At 34.2% G+C, this 22,091-nt stretch overlaps 3 protein-coding genes across 3 annotated transcripts in view; all 3 read right to left on the bottom strand.

Annotated features, from left to right (window-relative positions):
* The window catches only part of LOC131950117 (uncharacterized), a 45,802-nt gene extending 34,786 nt beyond the window's left edge, over positions 1 to 11,016 (bottom strand). Inside the window, exon 1 of the mRNA XM_059312157.1 lies at positions 10,937 to 11,016. Coding sequence (XP_059168140.1) covers positions 10,937 to 11,000 — 64 coding nt within the window. The 5' untranslated portion in view covers positions 11,001 to 11,016. The remainder of the gene's footprint in view (positions 1 to 10,936) is intronic.
* Positions 1 to 11,232, bottom strand: part of LOC131950116 (uncharacterized) — an 89,883-nt gene extending 78,651 nt beyond the window's left edge. The window contains exon 1 of the mRNA XM_059312156.1: positions 11,211 to 11,232. The gene's annotated coding sequence lies outside the window, so the exon portion shown is untranslated. The remainder of the gene's footprint in view (positions 1 to 11,210) is intronic.
* Positions 1,717 to 9,602, bottom strand: LOC131950120 (uncharacterized). Its single transcript, XM_059312160.1, has 8 exons — positions 9,486 to 9,602; positions 7,005 to 7,212; positions 6,080 to 6,298; positions 5,807 to 5,890; positions 4,952 to 5,230; positions 3,127 to 3,420; positions 2,434 to 2,546; positions 1,717 to 2,292 (listed from the first exon to the last, which is right to left on the bottom strand). Exons 1-7 carry the CDS (start codon positions 9,528 to 9,530, stop codon positions 2,455 to 2,457), a joined length of 1,221 nt encoding a protein of 406 aa, XP_059168143.1. The 5' UTR covers positions 9,531 to 9,602; the 3' UTR covers positions 1,717 to 2,292; positions 2,434 to 2,454.
* Positions 11,233 to 22,091: the final 10,859 nt, after the last annotated feature.

The following is a 22,091-nucleotide window of genomic DNA, read 5'->3' as shown; positions in this document are numbered from 1 at the left end:
TTGGCCTGACCATCCCAAATATCTTAAATTAACCCATTAGGTGTTTGCAGCTAGCACCTATTCACCTTAACCCCTTTAATACGCACCCAAGTAACTGTTTCAATTTAGAATAAACAGTAGAATACTAGCCAACACATATACAGATATACAACACTATACAAATTGTGCAGTACAAAAGCAATTGTACCGCTAAATTCTATTATTATATAGGCCTACTCCATATAATATATACGTTTTAACTAAACAATACAACACTTAATATTTTAAAATATATTTTATTGCTTATTTAAAAAAAATCATAATAGGTTTTTAAATAATATACAAAAACATAAAATATAAGCAAACAATTAGGTCTAATATGTAATCGGAAAGTTCACAATAAAATTTTAACAAATAAGGAACATACATTTTTGGTTTTAGTAAAATAAGAGGGTATACATTTTAGAGAAATTAAGTTGACAGAAATCATTGTAAGTTTAAAAAACTGCACTAGTGATCTGGAAATATTTCTTCCTGCATGGAGATAGAAAACCCGGTCACCCTGTTAATAAATAATATTACTATTTTAGAGCAAGTTGGTTAGACTTTATCCACTTTGATGACTCTAAAAAAGACTGAGAACGGTTGACCTCCTAGGCAAGTTTTTTTTTTACCCGACTAGTCAGGTAGGCATATAGGGTGTCAGTTTGATGACTTTAATTTACTCTATCCAACTAGTTAGGTACACATAAAAGCAACTTGTTGATATGAATGTCAATAAACAAGTTTGTCTCAAAAAGTTATTTACTGTTTAATTTTTTTTTAAATAGAATATTGGTATTTTGTATTCTGTAATTGTTTTTGCAATAAAATTACATAAATACATTAAAATGTAAATATTGTGTTTGCCGCAATAGGTTTGGCAAACAATTGTACTTTTTTCATAAAAAAAAACCAAATCTTTTCAAATTAAATAACCTTTTATAATCACATCATTTAAACAGAAATATATGCATGTCATGGTTAAAGCTTGAAAGTTTGAATGCGTAAAAATAAAAATAAACGGATAAAAAAGCCAGTTATATATGCTATGTGACTAGGTAAGGATACAAGTAAAAACATTTTATAATCTATACAATTTTCAAAATATATATATAAATGTAATTTTCTTGTAAACATATTTCGGCCTGTCAATTATATTTCTATTAACATGCATTAATTAACAATTTAAATACTTTTTTAGACTGGTTATTATTTTTGACAGAACCACTTTAATGGCATGGTTTTGTATCATTAACTCTTGATTGTAAGTAGAGTCCGATGCTAAAAATGTATAACTAAACAAGGATTTACAATAGTTGATACAATTTAAACAAATATAATAAGTAATACGGTTATATCGCTTTTGAAAGGTAAATAAAAGTTATTAAATAATTTTAGTATATTGAATAAAAACACAAAAATAAAATAATAATTATTGTTTTTTTTTAAATAAAGGAATAAGGTAATTCTTTAAAAATAAATATGGACGCACTAGCTTTATTATTACAGTTTCTAGAGTAAAAAAAATATAAAGTGTACATTGCAAAAATAATGGAATTATAAGATGCTTGGGAGGACCTGTGACAAACCACAAATCAAAGTCTGATTCATTGGGCTATTACAGCCTGCAAATAGGGATGGACTGGGCATGCCTTTAGGAGAGGCCATCATACTGAGGCCAAAATAGTGAGGCCAACATAGAGAGGCGAGTGAAGGGCTGGAAAAGAAAACTAGATTATCCACAGCAATCCTGGTAAAGAACACAGGAAGGAGAAACATGGGATACGGTACTTAAGTGGACTCTATTAAAGAGAGCTGCCCAAAACAGAATCAGATAGAAAGGTAAACTGCAGCCCTTTGCCCCACAATGGCTTTAAAGGTCTAAGTAAGTAAGTGAAGTGAATGGAATAACACTTGATCATAAACAAAGTTAGCCAAAATAAAAACAGTGTATTATTCCCATTCATTTTCCAGATAAGCTTTTCAAAAACCATTTTCTTTAAATGTTTCTATTTGTTAAAATTGACATTTATTGAAGCATTAGCCTTTAAGAAAAGTGTAACAACTTATATAAGAAAATTCCTTTGTAACAAAATTGTCTACAGCTAGCTATAAATTACATAGAGTACACAAGTCTTGGGCTGCACTGACATAAATAAGACAATTACTTAACAAGGGGAGAACTAATGTTACTTGTTACAGGTCACTTGATAACTACATCTAATATAGGGAGAACAAATCCAGTATCCATTAATCCAGAAGTAGAATCTGCTGTTGAAAAAAATGTGATAAAAATATACCGGACATTTATAAAGTAGATATATTTTGATATAAACACTTATTAAACTTTCTATACAAAGACTAAGACTAATTAAATAAGCAAGAACCAAAGGCAGTTTAAAAAAATCTTACCAAAATAGATGAAAGTCAATTTCAATCCAACTTCCACACCAGAGCCCACATGACCATTGCCAGGTACAAGACACAATAAGAATACATCAGCTTGCAGACATTGTTGGCAGAACCTACAAGAGGAATTCAAGAACTTTTTGTTTTAATAAAATGGGTTAAGGTTCAAATAGAGTGCACTAGTTATTATAAGATTGTGACAAGAAAAATATTGATTTTAATAATAAATTAAAGAAAAGTAAAGATTCCAATTATAATGATCCATTGGGCAGAAAAGATATATTTCTTGTTTTTTGAACTCGGCACAGTAAGGAATAATGTGGTCAGAACCCATTTGAGCTGGGTAGACTAGTGCTATACGTCTAGGCCATGCCATATTATTCTACATTTGCCTACATTTAGAATGTACCAGTCAACTATTTTCAGAATTTGAGGAACGTCAGAAAATGAAAGTTTGAAACAACTACTACTTCAATATGTATAAAAAATATGTATGCACAATAAATCATTTTAAAACTCTACACTAGTAATTAATTATAATTGTTTGGTAAACTGCAAAAAATTGATAAGATTTAGTTTACAGTAAGTAAATCTATATCTGTTGATATATTGAGACTTGCTCACACGATACTTATTGATGCATACTTGATTAAAATAAAATTTAAAAATAATATAAATATATATATAAAAACTGACCTCTGACAATATTGAATTTATAGCTGAGGTCTTCACCAACTCCATTTCCAACAACAAGTTTGTACCAGCCTAAGTGTTTCTCTTCAGCTTTGAACACAACACTGACATACCCTATGGGGCCAGTAGTGTTGCTGTATGCCACTGTAAAGTCTTTCATGTTGACATCACTTTGTTTTTCCAGCTTTAGCTTGGTGGGTGCTGGGTAGCCAATCAGTTGGATGTTGACCACAGACCTAGTGCCCATTAGAACACTGTACTTGGCAGGTGTATTGTTGTCATAGATCTCTTGGGGACCTGCAAATTACATCATGTGTTTGGCTAATCAAGAAGATAATATCGTTAAGGTACTTGAGAAATAAAAAGAAGACCGAGTGATTGTACAGATAGCTTAGAAAAAGAAATTGACAATACTTCAACAAAATTAATGTTTGAACATAAATAATAAATTTAAAAGAATTTGAGCTCGAACAAATATTTCACGAATCAATGTTTATTTCAAGATTAGTTAGACAAACTAGGATTTATTTCAGTGATCTGTTTTCTGAAAACCCCTTTTTGTACTGTAGTAATTCAAAAATTTCAGATACAATTGTTTTTCTTAAATCACACTTTTTAAAAACCACATGAACATTTAAGTCGTTTATTTACATTTTCAGTCAAAAAATGTAAATAGAAAATTGTTTTTGGATTTTAAAAAAATTGTTGGTTGGTGTACCAAAAGTACTAAAAACATCAAACACCTTTTATATTTAATAAAGTCTAACAGTAACCACAGGATTAAGTTTTATATCCACATTAATTGTGATAACACTGCACACGACATTAATATATTTAATGGACCATTTGAAACTTTTCCCACTGGGGTCCATTATACTGCCCCTACAGCAATATGATCTATATTTTTCAGGTAAATTATTGAAAATATTCTTTACATTTTTACTCTCTCGAATACGAAATATAGTATATCATAGAGGAAGTATTGTAATAGTTCAACATATCGAAATCAAGATTTTCACAAATAATCTCAACATTTTACACCTCCCTGAGTCAGAAAAACATAGTTTTGCAATTTTGTCTGTATTTCTGTTTGTTGTGTGAGTGTGTGTGTGTGTGTGTATGTCTGTAAACACGATAGCTTGAGTACTGTTATAGCTAAATTTCATATATAAATATTATATGAAATGTATAGATTTGTTTTAACTTTTCAGTGATTTATGTTAACTGGAAGTGGAACTTATTCTACTTTTGGTTTTTGAAAATTCCTATAACTAGAGAACTATTTCAGATAGAAAAGAAATTCACATATTAGTAAGTGATCTAGTTCTCTGACATAGATCAAATATTGAGTAATTTCTGTTACTGAAAGAAGTACTTTCTGCTATTTCCATTTTCTCAAAAAGCGTATATAAATTTATAAAGTAGTATTGTTCCGCACTATTATAAATGAATTGCTTGCTGTTCACTTGGTGTGCAATTATTTTCCAACGAGATTCTAATATATTTTAATATGAAAAAGTAGGCAAAACTTGATTAAAAAGGTTTTTCGAATAATATTAGAGAAAGTTTAGGGGAGGTAGCTCCCGCTTTACTACTATTTAATCTACCTCACATTAACATTTATATCTTTGATTTAGTTTATACATAAATATAACAAAATGATAAACTGCTTCCATACTCCATTGTGTTTTAATAGCAGAAAAATTATTTCAGAACATTTGTTTGTTGTTACCCCTATACTTCCAATACAAACAGACAGGTTAAGATTGTTAAATAATGGCAACTTACAGGAAAATAAATAAACATGTAAGATCAAAACAAAACTCACAGCGCATGTAAACGTTGATGTATTTGGTGTCAGCCACAGGGAAGCCTTGGGTACTAGCTTGACATGAATATTGTCCAGCTTTTCTGCAGTCTGTCATTCTTAACAATGAGATCAGTTGACCATACAAGGAGTGAGCACGCTGTTCCCCATGTTGTGTCAGAGATATTCTAGGACTGGGATTTCCTTTAGCAGAGCAGTTAAATACAAGCGTTGAGTTCACGTTTACTACCGCTTCTGTGTTTGTGCCATTGACAGTGAAGGATGTTAGTTTTGGTGGCACTGAGGAGGTAACAAATATTTATAGCAATATAAATGACATTGGAAGATGATATAATTGTTGATAGCAGTGGAAATATTTATAACTTTCATCGAAAGGTGATATTGTTTTCAATTTGAAGGTAATAAATATATATTATAGCTATAGATGCCAGTGGAATATTGTTAAATGGCTTGATATTGTTGACAGCAATTTGTAGATGTAGGCTATTTCACAATATTAGTAAAATCATGCTCAATAATAAATATATCTTTGTGAGAATAATTTTGATTGTTTTTTTTTTACAATATAAACCAATTTTGCTTAAAAACTGATTATGTAAGTATGATTAGCATAAAAATAAGTAATATTTAATGACTGTCTATCAAATTCCATTCATTAAATGGTAGTCATAGAGTATTTCCGTTACAACAGATTACAATTATCTAGTTGTGAACGAAGCGATCATTAGTGTCTTACGAGTGACCTCCAACATTTATCTGTGTTACAATGACATACAAATTGATTTTTATTAGCAGCAGTTATTGAAAGCTTTTTCATTCTGTGCAGCATAACCCAACATGTAAAACATAATATACATGCCAAATTAGGGGAATATGATATAAACGGTCTTGGTCCGCCCAAGCTAGTCACAGGTGCACAGAAAAACGTGTGCTGTTTCGCTGTAGAGAGAAAATTACAATGTTCAATAAACAGTTAAAATATAAATAAACATTTTTTTAAAATTATAGGCATAATTGAATACTCATTGATTTTGTGTAAATAATAATTAGAATTCAATATGATTGCAATACGTTTACCTAGTCTATAAAATAGCGTGATAAGATTTTAAACTACCTTAGTTAACTTACCAACATCTTCATATGAAACATTCAGCATTGTATCCTGAGTTCCTGTAGCAGGTTTTGTCAAATTTGTGATGACTTCCACCAACCCTTTGTAGTACCAGCCAGCATAGCCTCCAGTGCCTGCTTTGGTCATGATGCAGGTGCAGGTCCTAGTTTCTCCAGGATACATGAGTTTAGAGCCCTGGGATTTGCAAGTAGGGCTCAAGTCTACAGATGGCAAGGCTGGAGGAGATAGACTAAATGAGTAAATTTTATGGTGTATTCAAGTTTGTCTTTGGCATAGAGAAGGGAATAATAGATACAGTAAATGCATTAAAACATGTCCGTAACAAAATGTACTTCATGGTCAGACGTTGCAGCATTAAATGCTAATTCAGAGTTAGGATCCCAGGCCTTAGACAGCTAAAAAGGGTACTTATATATATATATATATATATATATATATATATATATATATATGTATATATATATATATATATATATATATATATATATATATATATATATATATATATATATATATATATATATATACACTAGCGTTGCCGCAGGGATAGAAGAAAGTCCGCGAATAGACCGGGGCAAATCGCACCCTACAGGGGCGTCGGAGGACAAATCTACTACGAACACGATCTATTATCCAAGTGTCTCTCAACTGTCTCTCTCCTGACCAGTGACTGGTCGTTTCACTTCTCACATTGGTCGGGCTAAATGTCGTTCTATTGGTTCCTACCTGCTGACCAATGGCTTCCTATACTAATTTTTAACTTGACCTTTTTCTAATTGTTACCCAAAGATACATAACTACAATGTGCAAATTAAAATTGCACCAATACAGTAAATTAGCGCGGAGTACTTTTGATATCTAACATAAAAGCTAATGGTCCATATGTCATGGTAGTTATTTTTAAATTAACTAAATACCTACTATATGTTACACCTCCAAATGAGCTGTTTTTAACCTGAATGACATCTGAGCCGTTCATGAGTTTCATGGTTAAAAAATACGAATACCGTCCTGCAGTTAAGTTTTCGTATGGTATAGTCAGAATGCAGATATCGTGATAGACGATTGTGTGGTATTGTTCTGCTTCACTATAGTAGGACACACTACCTGGAGCATGCATCTCAACACCCTACGAAGATTTTTATTTGACATGAAATTTTAACAAAATCTTTACGAGCAATATATAATAACATTAAAGTTGAGATTATTGAGTTAAGATAGAATATGCATTATGTTATAGGAAATTGTGCAGTTCTACTCAGATACTTCAGAAGTAAGGCCTTGGTAGAACTAAGGTGATTTTTTGGGACGACAAGGTTGGCTGGAAGAGCACTGGACTGCTAACATGATTGTCTTAAATTTGGAACTAAGAATTGAATTTGTAGGTTGTCAAAAGTCTGCACAGCTCTGATGGGTACCTAACTAATGCTAGAGAAAGTGATGGCGTATGGACATTGTGCTGTCCACCATATGCCATCATATTTTAATTACTTAAACATTTAAAAATAGAATAGAATCTCATAGAAAAAAAAATTGCGCACCAAGCGAACGCCAAAACAAAATGTGCATAATAGTGCGCAAATTTATTAGTACTTTATAAATTTACATGCGTTTTTTGAGAAATCGGAAATAGCGTAAATTAGTACTTCCGGTCAACGGAAATTGCTCAAAATTTGACAGAAGGCAGAGAATTAGATCTTTTACTTACATGTGAAACTATTTATCTATCTGAAATAGTACTTAAGTTATAGGCTTTCGAAAAATTCAAAGTAGAAAAAGTACCACTTCCGTTTATTGGAAATCGCTCAAAAGTTGATCAAGATCTACGATTTTGATAAAATACTTATATATGAAATTTCATCAACCTAGCTGTAACGGTACTCAAGTTATCGTGTTTACACACACAGACAGACACACACACAGACAGACACACAGACAGACACACAGACATACAGAAAAGATTGCAAAATTATATTTTTCCGTATCAGTGAGGTGTAAAACGTCGAGATTTGTAAAAAAAAAAAATCTCGATTTTTTTTTCTGCATGATTAGAAAACTTTCTCTATAGGCCTACTTCGTATATACGAGAAAGTAAAAACAAAAAAAAGCAAGGGAGGTAAAGAAAAAAAAAATGAATGGAGACGAGAAGATGGAGGAATGAAATAGACACTTTAGGAGAATTTCTCAAATTAAAAAAAAAATGGATTGATCTCCCCTAATCTTTCTCGAATATTCTTATATGAAACAACGCGGGATGGCAACTCTGGATGTAGACATGATTTTTAATCCATTTCAAATACTTAAACCTTTTAAAATAGAATAACATCTCTTAAAAAAAAGAACTACACACCAAGTGAACGCCAAATAAAATATGCATAATAGTGTGGAATATTATTAGTAATTTATTAATTTACATGCGTTTTTTGAGAAATCGGAAATAGCGAAAATTACTACTTGCGTTCAACCGAAATTACTTCAAATTTGGTAGAAGACAGCAAATTAGATCTTTTACTTACGTGTGCAATAAAATGTCATTTATCTATCTGAAATAGTACTCAAGTTATAGGCTTTTGAAAAATATTAAAGTAGAAAAAGTTCCACTTTCGGTTATCGGAAATCGCTCAAAAGTTGATACGGATCTACACACACACACACACACACACACACACACACACACACACACACACACACACACACACAAAGACACACATACACACACAGAGACACACGGACAAGATTGCTCAACGATGTTTTTCCGACTCAGGGATCTGTAAAACATCGGGATTTGCAAAAATCTCAATTTTTTTTCTTGCACGATCACAAGACTTTCTCTATATTTCGTGTATACGAGAAATTAAAAAATCAACAGAGAATGGGTGTTATGATGTACGTTTTATCAAGGGTATTTTGATTGTTGGTGGAAAAGATATAATGAGTGCATGGAATGATGACGCAGATAAAAGATAATGAAGTTTTGTGGTAGAAACTGATTGCTGTGGGATGGATGTCATGGAGTTCAGGCTAGGAGGTGAATTAGAGAGGCACTGCATGTGATGTCAACACTAATTCTAATTGTATCATGAATTGGTGGACCCAGTAGTTGAACAAAAAACCCTAAAGTTGAGAACACTAGGCATTTGTCAATGTATTATCGTTTGTCCCAATGTGGATTGGAATGAGTAAGTGTGGTAGTGGAACTCTCACAGCGAAACTTATATGAGCTTGATAGCGGAGCTAAAGTTCAACCCCCACAAATGGCATTTTCAATGTGGAATTATTGCACAGGATTACAAAAATGTCATAGTTGATGCCCAAATGACCCTTTCAGTGTTAAGTGTTAGATAAAGTATGAAAATTCAACTAATACTGTAACCAAACATTACCTAAAATATATCGACATACCTCTAGTGTGATATTAAAATCACAGCTGATATTTAAATATACCATATCAGCCTTGCATGTAAGTATCTCAACCCTGCCTGTCCCAATGTAAAGATCAGATAACGAAGAGACACGAACGTTTTCTAGTAAAGCTGGAAATAAAACGAAAAATCATGAAACATATTTTTTTTCTATTAGATACTAAAATTTCTTTAATTAGTAGCCACATAATGATAAAAAATCAAAACAAATAGAAAATTTGACCCTTGTTCAGCAGATAATTTATTTTTAAAATTCAGTTCTTTTAAATATTTGTACAGAAATAGTATTAAATTAAAGATAAAAAGAAAATGTGTTTCTTGTTCAAGGATCATGCACCATTACATTCCCAAATGATTACTCTAGACAACAGACATTAAATCTAAAAACAGTCCTCAAAACAGTTGCCATGGCAACTGTGTTCTACTGGTTAAGCATTCCCTACAGGACTAATTACAATTTATAAAACATAATAATTTCTAATTAGAAAAAATAAACAGTGAAATACACGTAGGCATGAACGTTTTTTGCTTAAAAAAAACTAACAAAAATAGGTATAAATTGTGATTTGTGTCCACTCACAATTTAGCTTAATCTCAACAGACGGGCTGATGACCACCATTTCTCCCGCTGCTGTATCAAGGGTCATTCTGGCTGAAATCTGGTGCTGACCAGGGCCTAGATTCAAAAGTGGAATTTGGAGGCTGCAGTTGTTCTGCAAAAATCCATTCACAGGAGTCGAGTGGATTTCAGTAGCATTCTCAATAACAACAAGGTCCTACAAGATAATAAAAATTAATTACTACAAAAGCTAGGTTCAATGTTATAATCGTGAACTTTGTGCATTTTCTAGACTAAACCATAATCAATGGAAATACAAAGCTAAATTACCAATAAATAAATTATTTAAAAAAAACTTACCCACACTGAAACTTACAGTAGTGTTAATGTAAAATTTACAATCCTTCATTTTGTCTACAGTTTCTGATGAACATTTTATAGAGGCTATTCTGTTGTATACAGTGGGTTGTTTACAGTTGAGGGCCTTTAGTGCAGCTGAAACTTAAGTTAGAATGTTTTTGTTTTTATTTGAACAGTAAAGGGTAATAAAATAATAGTCTTAAGTACTTAATTAAGTGTGTCACATTTTCTGACTCCACCTATTCCCTCTCATATTATAACTCTTACTTCAACCCATTCCATTTACAGTGGACCGTTTTTATAGAAAACAACGTTTTCATTAATTTAGCAGATAGAAGTATCAAACTAATCGTTATTATTCTAAAAATGAATTAATTATTATTAAATCTATGCAAGCTTATCATTAAGGAACAATTAATGTCGTCTTGTAAAGAACAAGTAAGTAGACTCTAGACAGATGTAGATCTAGTTCTCTGTAAGATGCTAGTCATTATCTATAGTTAGTTACTTACCTGCCATGTTAGGAAATAGGCACACACATGTCAGAAATATTGTAATTGTGTATAGGCTTGGCATTGTTGAACTTGTATATCTTGAAATTTTAAAACACATAAAGAATATAGATTAGTCTCAATTTTAAAATGTATTAAAAATATGTATTAAAATATTTAATGAGAGTATTAGCTCTAGGTTACACCTAACAGTAGACAATGTCTAAGCCCGTCAAAGTAATAGTAAATAAAAGTGAAAAGAAGATAGAACTCACACACTAGAAATATTACTTACTTGATATAGTGAAATGCTGAAAAGCCAGTGAGAAATATTTTAAAAAATCTATATTTCTTAGCTATGTTCCTGAAAGAAACCTGAAACCAACAGTTATTTTGTACTTGTAGGCCCTGAATTTATCTTGTTTCTTTTAAAAGCAAGTGATAAGCTCTTGCGTCAAACCAGTGGCGTTGCTAGGTCGGGTGTCACCCGGTGCAAAACCTCATGGTGTCACCCCCGACCAAATTAAAAAAGTATATGCTATATATATATATATATATATATATATATATATATATATATATATATATATATATATATATATATATATATACATATATTTATACATATATATATATATATATATATATATATATATATATATATATATATATATATATATATATATATACATATATTTATACATATATATATATATATATATATATATATATATATATATATATATATATATATATACATATATATATATATATATATATATATGTATATATATATATACATATATATATATATATATATATATATATATATATATATATATATATATATATTTATATATATATATATATATATATATATATATATATATATATATATATATATATACACCTATTAAGCAACGTTTTCATAATAAATTATTAGATATGGTTACACTCCAAACTGGTCTTTGATTTACTTTAATTACCAGTAACTGAAAACATTTGACAAATATCGTTTCCTCTGAAAATTGTGCAGTTGGTGTCACCCTTGGGTGATAGCTTTTAGCAGTAACGATGTTTATCTATAGTAGTTTATTAACACAGTTGGATTTTGCATAGCTTTCTCTATAGTTAGCAGGTTTACGTCATGGTGTCACCTCCCCATCCTTGTTGGGGTTTGTCAATTTGTATTTGCAAGACTCTAATTAATCATTAATTAACTTGCAAAAACAATTTTTCATCTATTTTTTTTGCAATTGTTTTGTCTTGGTGTCACCCCTAAATTGTGTCATCCGGTGCTGTCCGCACCCCTCGCCTCCGCCTCGCGACGCCACTGCGTCATACAACATTGCGAAATACTTTCAACAAAGAATGTAGACCAGGGTTTAAATGACTATGTTACTAGTGACAGTGGGGTTGGTGGGGAAGGGGTTGGTTTTTAACCTCTCCTATGAACCTTTATCAATCCATGTTATTGATTGAGGGACACCAGAAAGGTGCTACTACAGGGTTTTTAATTCCTCCATAAAATGGGATTTGTTTTTCACTCCAGTTTTTCCAGATGCAGAAGGCAACCCTCGCCTTTGCCATACTCTTTACACCATAACCTCGTGAAACTGCGGCTAAAAAATGTGTTATTAGGTGAAGATGGTATAAATAAAGGCATCAGTACTCATTGTGTATTGATTTCAGTCAATAAAGTTTTGTGTTTTGATTACGCTGTTGTAACTTTCTGTCTCACACGGTTGCATTTTTAAATTAGGGGTCGGCGTGGTCGAGTCGGTTAAGCTCATGGTTGGTAAACGAAAAGGTTTCGGGCAGATGAAGCTCGTTAGCTGGGGAGAGCCACTCTTCTAGGAGAGACAACTGCTGCCTTGTAGTTTGTTCTTGGTTGGACAAAGGCTATGGAAGCAAATCTAAAATGAAAAGCAGGCTGAAATCGGAGTAAATGGCCTCAATGGTTCACAACAAGTTGATTCTGTCAGAGGGGATCCCTTCCAATCCACTAAGTATGAAGAAAAACAAGGACCTGAATTTCAGCCGTTAATTCTCGTTTTAGAAAGCTGTTTTTGCAAATTGTATTAGAAACTGAATAATTTAGGCATAGGCCTGATATCTCAGTAAATATTTTAGAATAAAGTTGATATTTAAAATAAATAAAAATTTTCAGGGAGGTTGTAGACTGAGGTGTGACGTTAGTTTCAGTGGGGGAGGGGTGGGGGCTGGCTTTCTGTGGCGATTTGTGAAGGTGTAGATAGGGGAGGTAAATAACACATTTTTCATTGATCTCAATTACAAAAACAGAATAAATGCATTTATAATTACTGGTTCAATAAGTTGTTCATACATATATGTTTTATCTTGTTCAGTCACGGTCAAATATAACAAACACAATTTATTGTGAGTTGTGTTTTTAGCCCCACATTTCACTATATGAAAAACCCAGCAGGTCTATTTTTTGGAAGAGTCTGTTATCGGACATTGGTATTACAAATAGGATCACAAATGTGAAAGATATATAGACTCGATATCTAGGCCTAGATTTTAAAATCCTGGTTAGTCCACTAATGTCGAAGGTTGTTACAGTCTGCGCAAATGAACTAAATTTATTTCCATAATAGTCAACAAAATGATTAGGGGTTGCCTAATAGGTACTATTTCAATTTCATTTTAAAAAGAAATTAGATCTAGACTCTAGGTGCGGTTCAGGTTTTAAGAAATCTGGGGCTAGATTGCCAGATGCATTACAAAAGCAGTGCCGGCGCTATCTAAAAGGCGAACTAGGCGGTCGCCTAGGGCGCTATCCAAAAAAAGGTGGGGGGGGGGGGGCGCAAAAATGTGTAATCGCCATTATTAAAAATGAACTTATAATTAATAACTATGATTTCAGTGGCGTAGCTACCGTAAAGCTAGCGTAAGAAAGGCATAGGGACCCAAGGCAAATATAGGCCCTTTTTCTAAAGTTTGAGGGGGGGGGGGGTGCAAATCAAAAGTATGACGGGGGGGGGGGGGGGTGCATATCGAAAGTTTGTCCCCGGTCTCCGGGAAGGGTCCCTACGACTCTGAGGGGTCCACTAACACCAATTTTTGCATAGGGGCTCGAAAATCCTAGCTACGCCACTGTATGATTTTCTATCTTCTATCTTATATATATATATATATATATATATATATATATATATATATATATATATATATATATATATATATATATGAAGCAATGTTTGTGTGTCTGTGTGTGTCTGTGTGTGTCTGTGTGTCTGTCCTTTATGGATTACTTCACCTTTGATCCGGTCACCATGAAACTTTGTGAAACTGTTAAGAATACTCCTGGCGAGGTTTCTGAAAAATAAACACACAAAAAAATCAAATTCGCAATTTTTTTTACTTTTCTATATATGGTATACTAAATAAAAGTCGGTTGCGGTTTGACACTATTAAAATGATCGCCGCCGAACATTGTGTAGTTGATATGAACACTCATGGGAGGTTTCTGCAAAAAATCTTTTTTTTTTAATTTCGTAAGGGTGACGCCCCGGAAGGGTGCGATTTTTCTATATATATGGTATATAAAAAATAAGATTCGAATGAGACTCGACACTGTTTATCCGATCGCCAAAAAAAAAAAATCCACATAAAATTTATGAAAAATAGGCAAAGGTTTAAAACATTTATATAACTTATTGCTCTTCTTTAAATAGTCGAATATTGTTAACGATAAAGCTAATTTAAATAGTTTGGTACTTAGCAAATAAAAACGAATATTTTTTCTCTAAATTTGTATTTAAAAAGGATCCTGGCAAATTAATAGGGTATAACAATTAATTAATTCGAATTTAATAATACATATGCAAAAAAGCATACGAATAAAGCTAACTAGGAAAACCATTACACATATCAAGTTTTCTTGTTTCATATTCTTGCGACAGACTTCAAGAATAGAAGGTACACATTCATAATTTTCAGCGAGCATAAATGGGTTATTATAAAACTCGATAATTTCAGGCCAGAAGTGAGTTTGTGCGGTTTGGTGCCTTATGATGGATACACTTTGCAATGAAAAAAATTAAAGTTTAACTTAAAATTTAGTAAGACTTTCTACTGATACACACATACACATACACAAACACAACATACTCATATAAATAAATAAATAAATATATATATATATATATATATATATATATATATATATATATATATACAATTATTTTTCAGTTTACCCTTATTAAAGTCACACCTCAAACTACTACCATCCCAACCAAAAGTTGCAGTTTTTTTTTTAAAACATCGATGTTTGTTTCCTAAAATAACAGTTAAACCTACTGAACACGGTTTAAAAAGAGTTGGTATGGTATAGGTCCTAATATTTTAATTACACTTTTCACAAACATTATTTGTAAAACAAAAAATAAGAGATAAAACACAGTTTGTTACATATAACACAATTTGACCCCTCTCCACCCCCTTTTCACAGGTGATTGTGACGACGCCTAATACAGATTTTTATCTTTAAAAAAAATCATAATATTATCTTTTCTTCTTTGCATCGTCATTTTAACCAATGTATTTAAGTAAAAAATCGCCGAACATATTTATAAACAAACATCACATGCTTATGATTCACACGACTACATTGCTTGGGAAAACCACGTATATTTATAACTGGGCGACGCAAATCGATAACATTGATTGGTTAGAAGCTTCGGTGGTTTCCGATAAAACTCCCGTATAAAACTCGCCACTCTACACCAGCGTAGTTTCGCATTTTAGAGAACGTTAATAAAATAATTGTGATAAATATTAAGATTAACTGGCGTTGTTTCGGACAAGAATAACTTATATTTAACATTTTTTTTAAAAGCATTGGACTAACGATTTGGGCAGGTGGACGGGTAGGCTGAAATGAAGTGTGATGTTGTTTTACATGGAGGTGTTCTGATTTCAAGTACCACGGGGGGGGGGAGGGGGAGGGGGGTCATGTAAGTTAAAATCAACACAAAAAAATTTACTGTTTGAGTTTGATTATATTTATGGACAAAATTTAGGCTAAATATAAGACAACGTATACATAATACAAATTAAGTATTAATTAAGTCAAGTGGGGTTACTAGGTGAGTGCTATGTTGTGTGTTAACTGATTGTCAGTGTTTCTTTCAGACTTTTTTTCTCCGAGTGGGGAAGGGGAAGAATCTGAAACTTTCAAGGGGCGGACGTATGTTAGTCGTCCCCCCCCCCCCCCCGGAGAAAAAAGTCTGAAAGGAGCACTACTGGTTGGCATGCTGTTGATCACTGGACGGCTTTTTGAGTTACTGACATGCGGTTTGCTATTTTTTTCCGATTAAAAATTACTTTTTTTTAATACAACTACATTAAAGAGAAAATGAAAAGCATTCTACTTTTTCTGATTATTGATTGTTTAAGTTTAGCAACTGTTCACTTTCTAAATGAAGATTTTCCGCAAGAAGATTGTAGTAGTCACGCAAGGGAGGTAAGCGGGAAATAAATGACGCATAATTATGGATACAAATTGCTGGTTGCGCCCCCTAGATTTTTAGTTACCCAAGCCATTTTCAAGGGGAAGCAGGGTATCTTTCAGAATTTTATATTTTAAAATGAAGCAACGATTTAGCCGAGATCGATTTTCGTGTTACACATGTGTATACTGTGCATACCAATGTGTTTATGAAAGCTTGTGCGTACAGGTACGTGTGCGTGTACGTGTACGTGTACGTGTGCGTGTGCGTGTGCGTGTGCGTGTGCGTGTGCGTGTGCGTGTGCGTGTGCGTGTGCGTGTGCGTGTACGTGTACGTGTACGTGTACGTGTACGTGTACGTTTACGTGTACGTGTACGTGTATATATATATATATATATATATATATATATATATATATATATATATATATATATATATATATATATATATATATATGTATATATGTATATATATATATATATATATATATATATATATATATATATATATATATATATATATATATATATGCGTACAATATATGTAGATCACTTGTATTTTACGTGTATCTGTGTGTTTATGTGCGTCTGTGTACACTTACAACGATTACTGTGCATGTGTCAACTCTGCCCCCCCCCCCCCCCCCCTCCCTCCATGCAAGCAAACAACTTTACCCAGCCATCCAATAAACCCGCCTCTACAAGCAAGCCCGTGGCTCTCCTACATGTTCTGATTGTTATCTAGTTGTGAACGCGGGGAACGTGTTTAGTTTTATGGTCTTTTGATGAACGCATGGACCTTTTATCACCATTTGTGCAGGTATTCAAACACGTTTTTTATGATCTGTTAGCACAGGGCGTTTATGGTAGGTTTTTATTACATAACGGGAGCCACGTATTTGAATACATAACCTTACACATACAGCAGTAAAACATGCTTGGCAGTTCGTGAATATGTGGTTTATATGCTAGGCGTGTTCGTCCATTAGGTTGCTCGATTAATGTAAGTAGCTAGTGTAAGATGATATAATATAAATATTATGGTTAGTGAATGTAGAACTTATAAATAGTATTTAGTAAATCATGTATAATGCAACACATTAAAATAAGTATTATCTATCTATCTATATATAAAATTCTCTTCTGGGAGCCGTTAGAAAACAAGCTGCAAGCGCGCCTTTGCAGTCCCCTCTCGTCCCCTCTCTTCCTCTCTATCGCTACCCCCCCCCCCCCCACCCCTTTATGGGCTGATGAGTTGTAGTTCACTCCAAATGTTTACATTTTTACAATCATAGAGACGGGTTTGGTGACGGCTACTAGGGGCAGATAATTTAGTTTGAAACGATTTAAAATTAGAGGAGGTAACTAATAGGAGGCTGCTTTCACGGGGGGGGGGGGGGGGGGGGGAGGGGGGAGGAGGGGGGTTAGTGTTTTAAAGCACATATTTTCGGTGGCAGCTTTGGTACTGTCGAATTCACAAATTATGAATTACTGAAAAGTAGCAAAAACAACAACTAAATAGCGGCGTAAGATATGCCGCGGGTCGGCTCTTATATATATAAATTCTCTTCTGGGAAACAAGCTGTAAGCGCGCTCCTTACCACCCCACCCCTACATGGTCTGGTGAGCTGTCAGCGCGCCTTGCAGTCCCCTCTCTTCCTCTCTAGGAAATCTGGTGAGCTGTGGTTCACGCTATATGTTTACAATCGTAGAGCGGGTTAGTGTCAGCTATTAGGGGCAGATAATTTAGTGTGAAACTATTTTAAACTTAGGGGAGGTAACTAAGAAAAGGCTGCTTTCACGGGGGGGGGGTGTAGGGTAGGGTTGGGGTTGGGGCAAATGAGGGTGGGGGTAGTATCGTCCTTAACGACCTACTGATAGTGTTTTAAAACAAATATTTTCAGTGGCAGCATTTGTACTGTCGAATTCACAAATTATGAAAAGTAGAAATTAAAAAAACAATTAAATAGCGGCGTATGATACGCAGCGGGTCAGCTCGTTGTCATTAATTTGATATAAACTAGTAAAGAAAATATAAGAAGTGTATATTTCTCCACCTCTTTTAATTAGCTTGAGGCTCATGTTTGGGACGTAAAGAGTAGAAGCTATTTGTTCAAAGATCCCAGCTACGACCTTAGAGCCACACGTTTTCGAACCCTAAGCACGCGAACACGGATGGTGTATATAAGGAGAGAGGGTGTGGTCGGTGCATAATTAGTATTAAGAAAAGTATTACCAAATCAAATAGAAGCTAATTTTGCGAAGGTTTTAACATACGTGGATTTAGATAATTTCTAGGTTTGTACATGCTTCAAGTGTTTGTCAATGATTGCCATAATTATTTGTAAAAAAAAATAAACAAAAGGGAGTTAATTATGCTGCGACAGAGTGATATCCCCTAGTAAATATTTACGCGGGCTACCACACGAGAGACGCCACTTATCTCCCTTGCTTCAAGAAAAATCTCTAAACATTAAAAAAAAAAATACCGCACTTAAACTCACAACACGGAATATTGCTCGATGTTACTCAACACTGGAAAACACGTGAAGCCCTGAACCTTTGACCTCCAGTATCACGGCTCACACTGCGAATAAAAAACAACAAACTGTACCCGAACAAAGAAAACCTTAACTCTTGTCTTCAGCAAGCCGACCTTGTGGGGGAAAGTTGATAGGCATATCAGGGCTAGGGCTGACAGAAGAATGATGGTTGATGATAAGTCTGTCATAAAAGTATGATAAACTCAGTAAGCTATATATATATATATATATATATATATATATATATATATATATATATATATATATATATATATATATATATATATATATATATATATATATATATATAAGGCCTATGTATATATGCGTGTGTATGGGGTTGTCTGAAAAAATAAGAGTTTCTTCTAGATATTTTTCTCGGGGGTAGGGGGGGGTTGGGAATACAATATATTTTTTTTTTCTATTTTGTACGGGGGAAAGAAGGGGGGACGGGAGATGGAACTGCCTTTCGGGATAGGATGGAGGCTCCCCCCACCCCAACCGAAGAGATGCCTGAAAAGAAACTTTGGAGTAGGCATGTTGATAAAAGCGGTTCATACATTCCGTTTAAAATGTGGTTTGAAATCTAAGCAGGTCTATCATTCTGATTGAAGTGCTAATTAGACAAATTATGAAAAACATTATAAATGTTTGTGTTACAAACATGACCCTTCATTGCTGCTTACATATGATTACACAACCAAATAGTGCATTATTTACATTTAATTACACCGTGGCAAAAATGTTTTATTTACATTAGATTACACGACACAAACACTATACATCAGGGAAGTCCCGAACACTACACGCGCTGGATAGAGATGTAGGTCCAGACGTATAGCGCATGACAGTGACGTAACAATCGATACTTATGTTTGTAATGCTGTGTCCGGACCGCGAGCCCGGCCCAGCCTTCAACACTCGGCTGTCTGTGCGTGCGGTCTACGTCTGATGGACGGCGGGTAGCCGCAATTACTTGCAGGATTAAGTTGTGATGGGATGATTGAAGGAAGTCGGGGATTAATTTGTTTCACTGTCTGCAGGATATTGTGATTAATTGGGGATTGTTTCACTGTGCAGGAAGTCCATATTAATTGGGGATTGCTTCGCTGTCTGCAGGATATTGTGATTAATTGGGGATTGCTTCACTGTCTGCAGGATATTGTGATTTAATTGGTGATTATTCTCTGTCTGCAGGATATCGTGATTACTACAGGATTAAGAGGCTACTGTTGGCTATCAGCTGGTGCTCGTGAATGCCTCGATTAAGAGGTTATTTATTCACTGTCAGAAGGAAATAATCCCTACCACAGGATCTTGTGGCTACTCCTGCCTTTAGACTAATGGTAATAACTGCGGCAGAATTAAGAGATCTCGTTTTCATTGTCCGCTAAATTCGTGAATTCTTTTGGATTAAAAGGTAGCTGTTTTCAGCTAAATTCGTGCTTACTTCAGGATTAAGGAGTTACGGGGTTCAGTGTCCAACTACATTCGTGAATACTTCAGGATGAAGAGTTGACTGACTGACTGATAGCAGTTATAGGTGATTTCTTCAGCCTAAAGAGGTAACGTTTTAAATGTTGAAAGATCGCAGTAATTATAGCAGACTAAAAAGTTATGTTTAATTGTGAGTTTAATGTAATTATCACCACGCCAATAGTTACACTACTAGCGTACATATTATGATATATACAGCACATAATTTATTATTTTTGTCTAAAGCATTCATACGTTATTAGTAGGAGTAATTATTTGTGTTGCTATTTGGTCGTTATTAGCCTAGCAATCGTAGTGTGTGATTTTCAACAACAACGACATGCAGATATTTACATAGTAATATGAACTACTTCCTCTAATAAATATATATGCATTTGTTGGCTTGTCGTGCCTATGCATGTGCATATCCAGCCACGCATGTGTTTACAATATTACTTAGGTTTTATACCCCCCCCCCCCCCCGAGAATAAATGTTATAAGCATACCTATCACTTTCTCACTGATATACAGCTCATTAGCCCTAACCTTATTCCTTACTATGAACACAGTTTCTTCCAGACATCTCCTCGGAGTCCCCCACCGGAACAAAATGGAATTTAAATAGAAAATATATAGGAGAATTTAGTCCGCCCCCCCCCCTCCCCGGGAAAAATGTCTAAAAGAAACACTGAGTATGAACATAGTCAATTAGTAGTCGACCGGGGTGGTTTATGTCCCCTGACCGGGGAGGTCATGTCCCCTGATCTGGGAGTTTTATGTCCCCTGACCGGGGAGGTTATATCCCCTGATTGGGGAGGTTTATGTCCTCTGATTGGGGAGGTTATGTCCCCTACAGTGGAATAATATCTTGTTTCTATCACGCAAATCGCTAAATCAACATAAAACTTGAACGTTTGCCTTAGCCCAAATATTTAACAATAACATAAACCTAACACTAAGGCATTGACGGTCTTTGGGTGTAAAGGGAGACAATTTAAGAAACTCCCAAAGTGTTTTCTTAAACCCTATCACAGTTCTCAATCTTGATAGAATGGGAGGGGAAGGGGGGAGGGGGCGAATCCGCAGGTCCAATTTAAACCATTTCAAAAGGGCATGCATATCATGTTATAGTTATAATGCAGAACTTTGTGTTCGTAGATCTCAAGAGCCCTAATCCAAATCAGATACAGCAGCACTTAAAAATCCTACTCTGCTTGGCTATGTAATCATATATCAAACGCTACTATATTTTATAAACGGGGGAGGGGGGGGCGCACACGGAAAACTCTAAGTGATATCAACCAGTGGCGTAGCGAGGTCGGGTGTCACCCGGTGCGGCACTTAATGGTGTCACCCCCCCCCCCCCCCCAGAGGGTAGCGACACCTCCCGGGGACAAACTTTCAATTTTCGATTTGCACCACCCCCCCCTCAAACTTTCGATTTGCCCCCCCCCACCCCCTCAAACTTTCGATTCACACCCCCCCCCCCCTTAAACTTTTTCGATTAGCACCTCTTAAACCTTTATTTATCACTTTTCTCTATATATTTTGCTATTTTTTTTTACCTTGGTGTCACCCCCTAAATGGTGTCACCCGGTGCGGTCCGCACTCCCCCCTCGCTACGCCTCTGATATCAACTACAATAGCTACTCAAATCTGTGTTTCAGAAACAAGCTATTTA

The sequence above is a fragment of the Physella acuta genome, unplaced genomic scaffold (assembly GCF_028476545.2).
Source record: "Physella acuta isolate Inbredline_101_S28 unplaced genomic scaffold, ASM2847654v3 ptg000738l, whole genome shotgun sequence".
NCBI lineage: Eukaryota > Metazoa > Mollusca > Gastropoda > Physidae > Physella > Physella acuta.
This window is presented reverse-complemented; position numbering and strand designations above follow the sequence as displayed.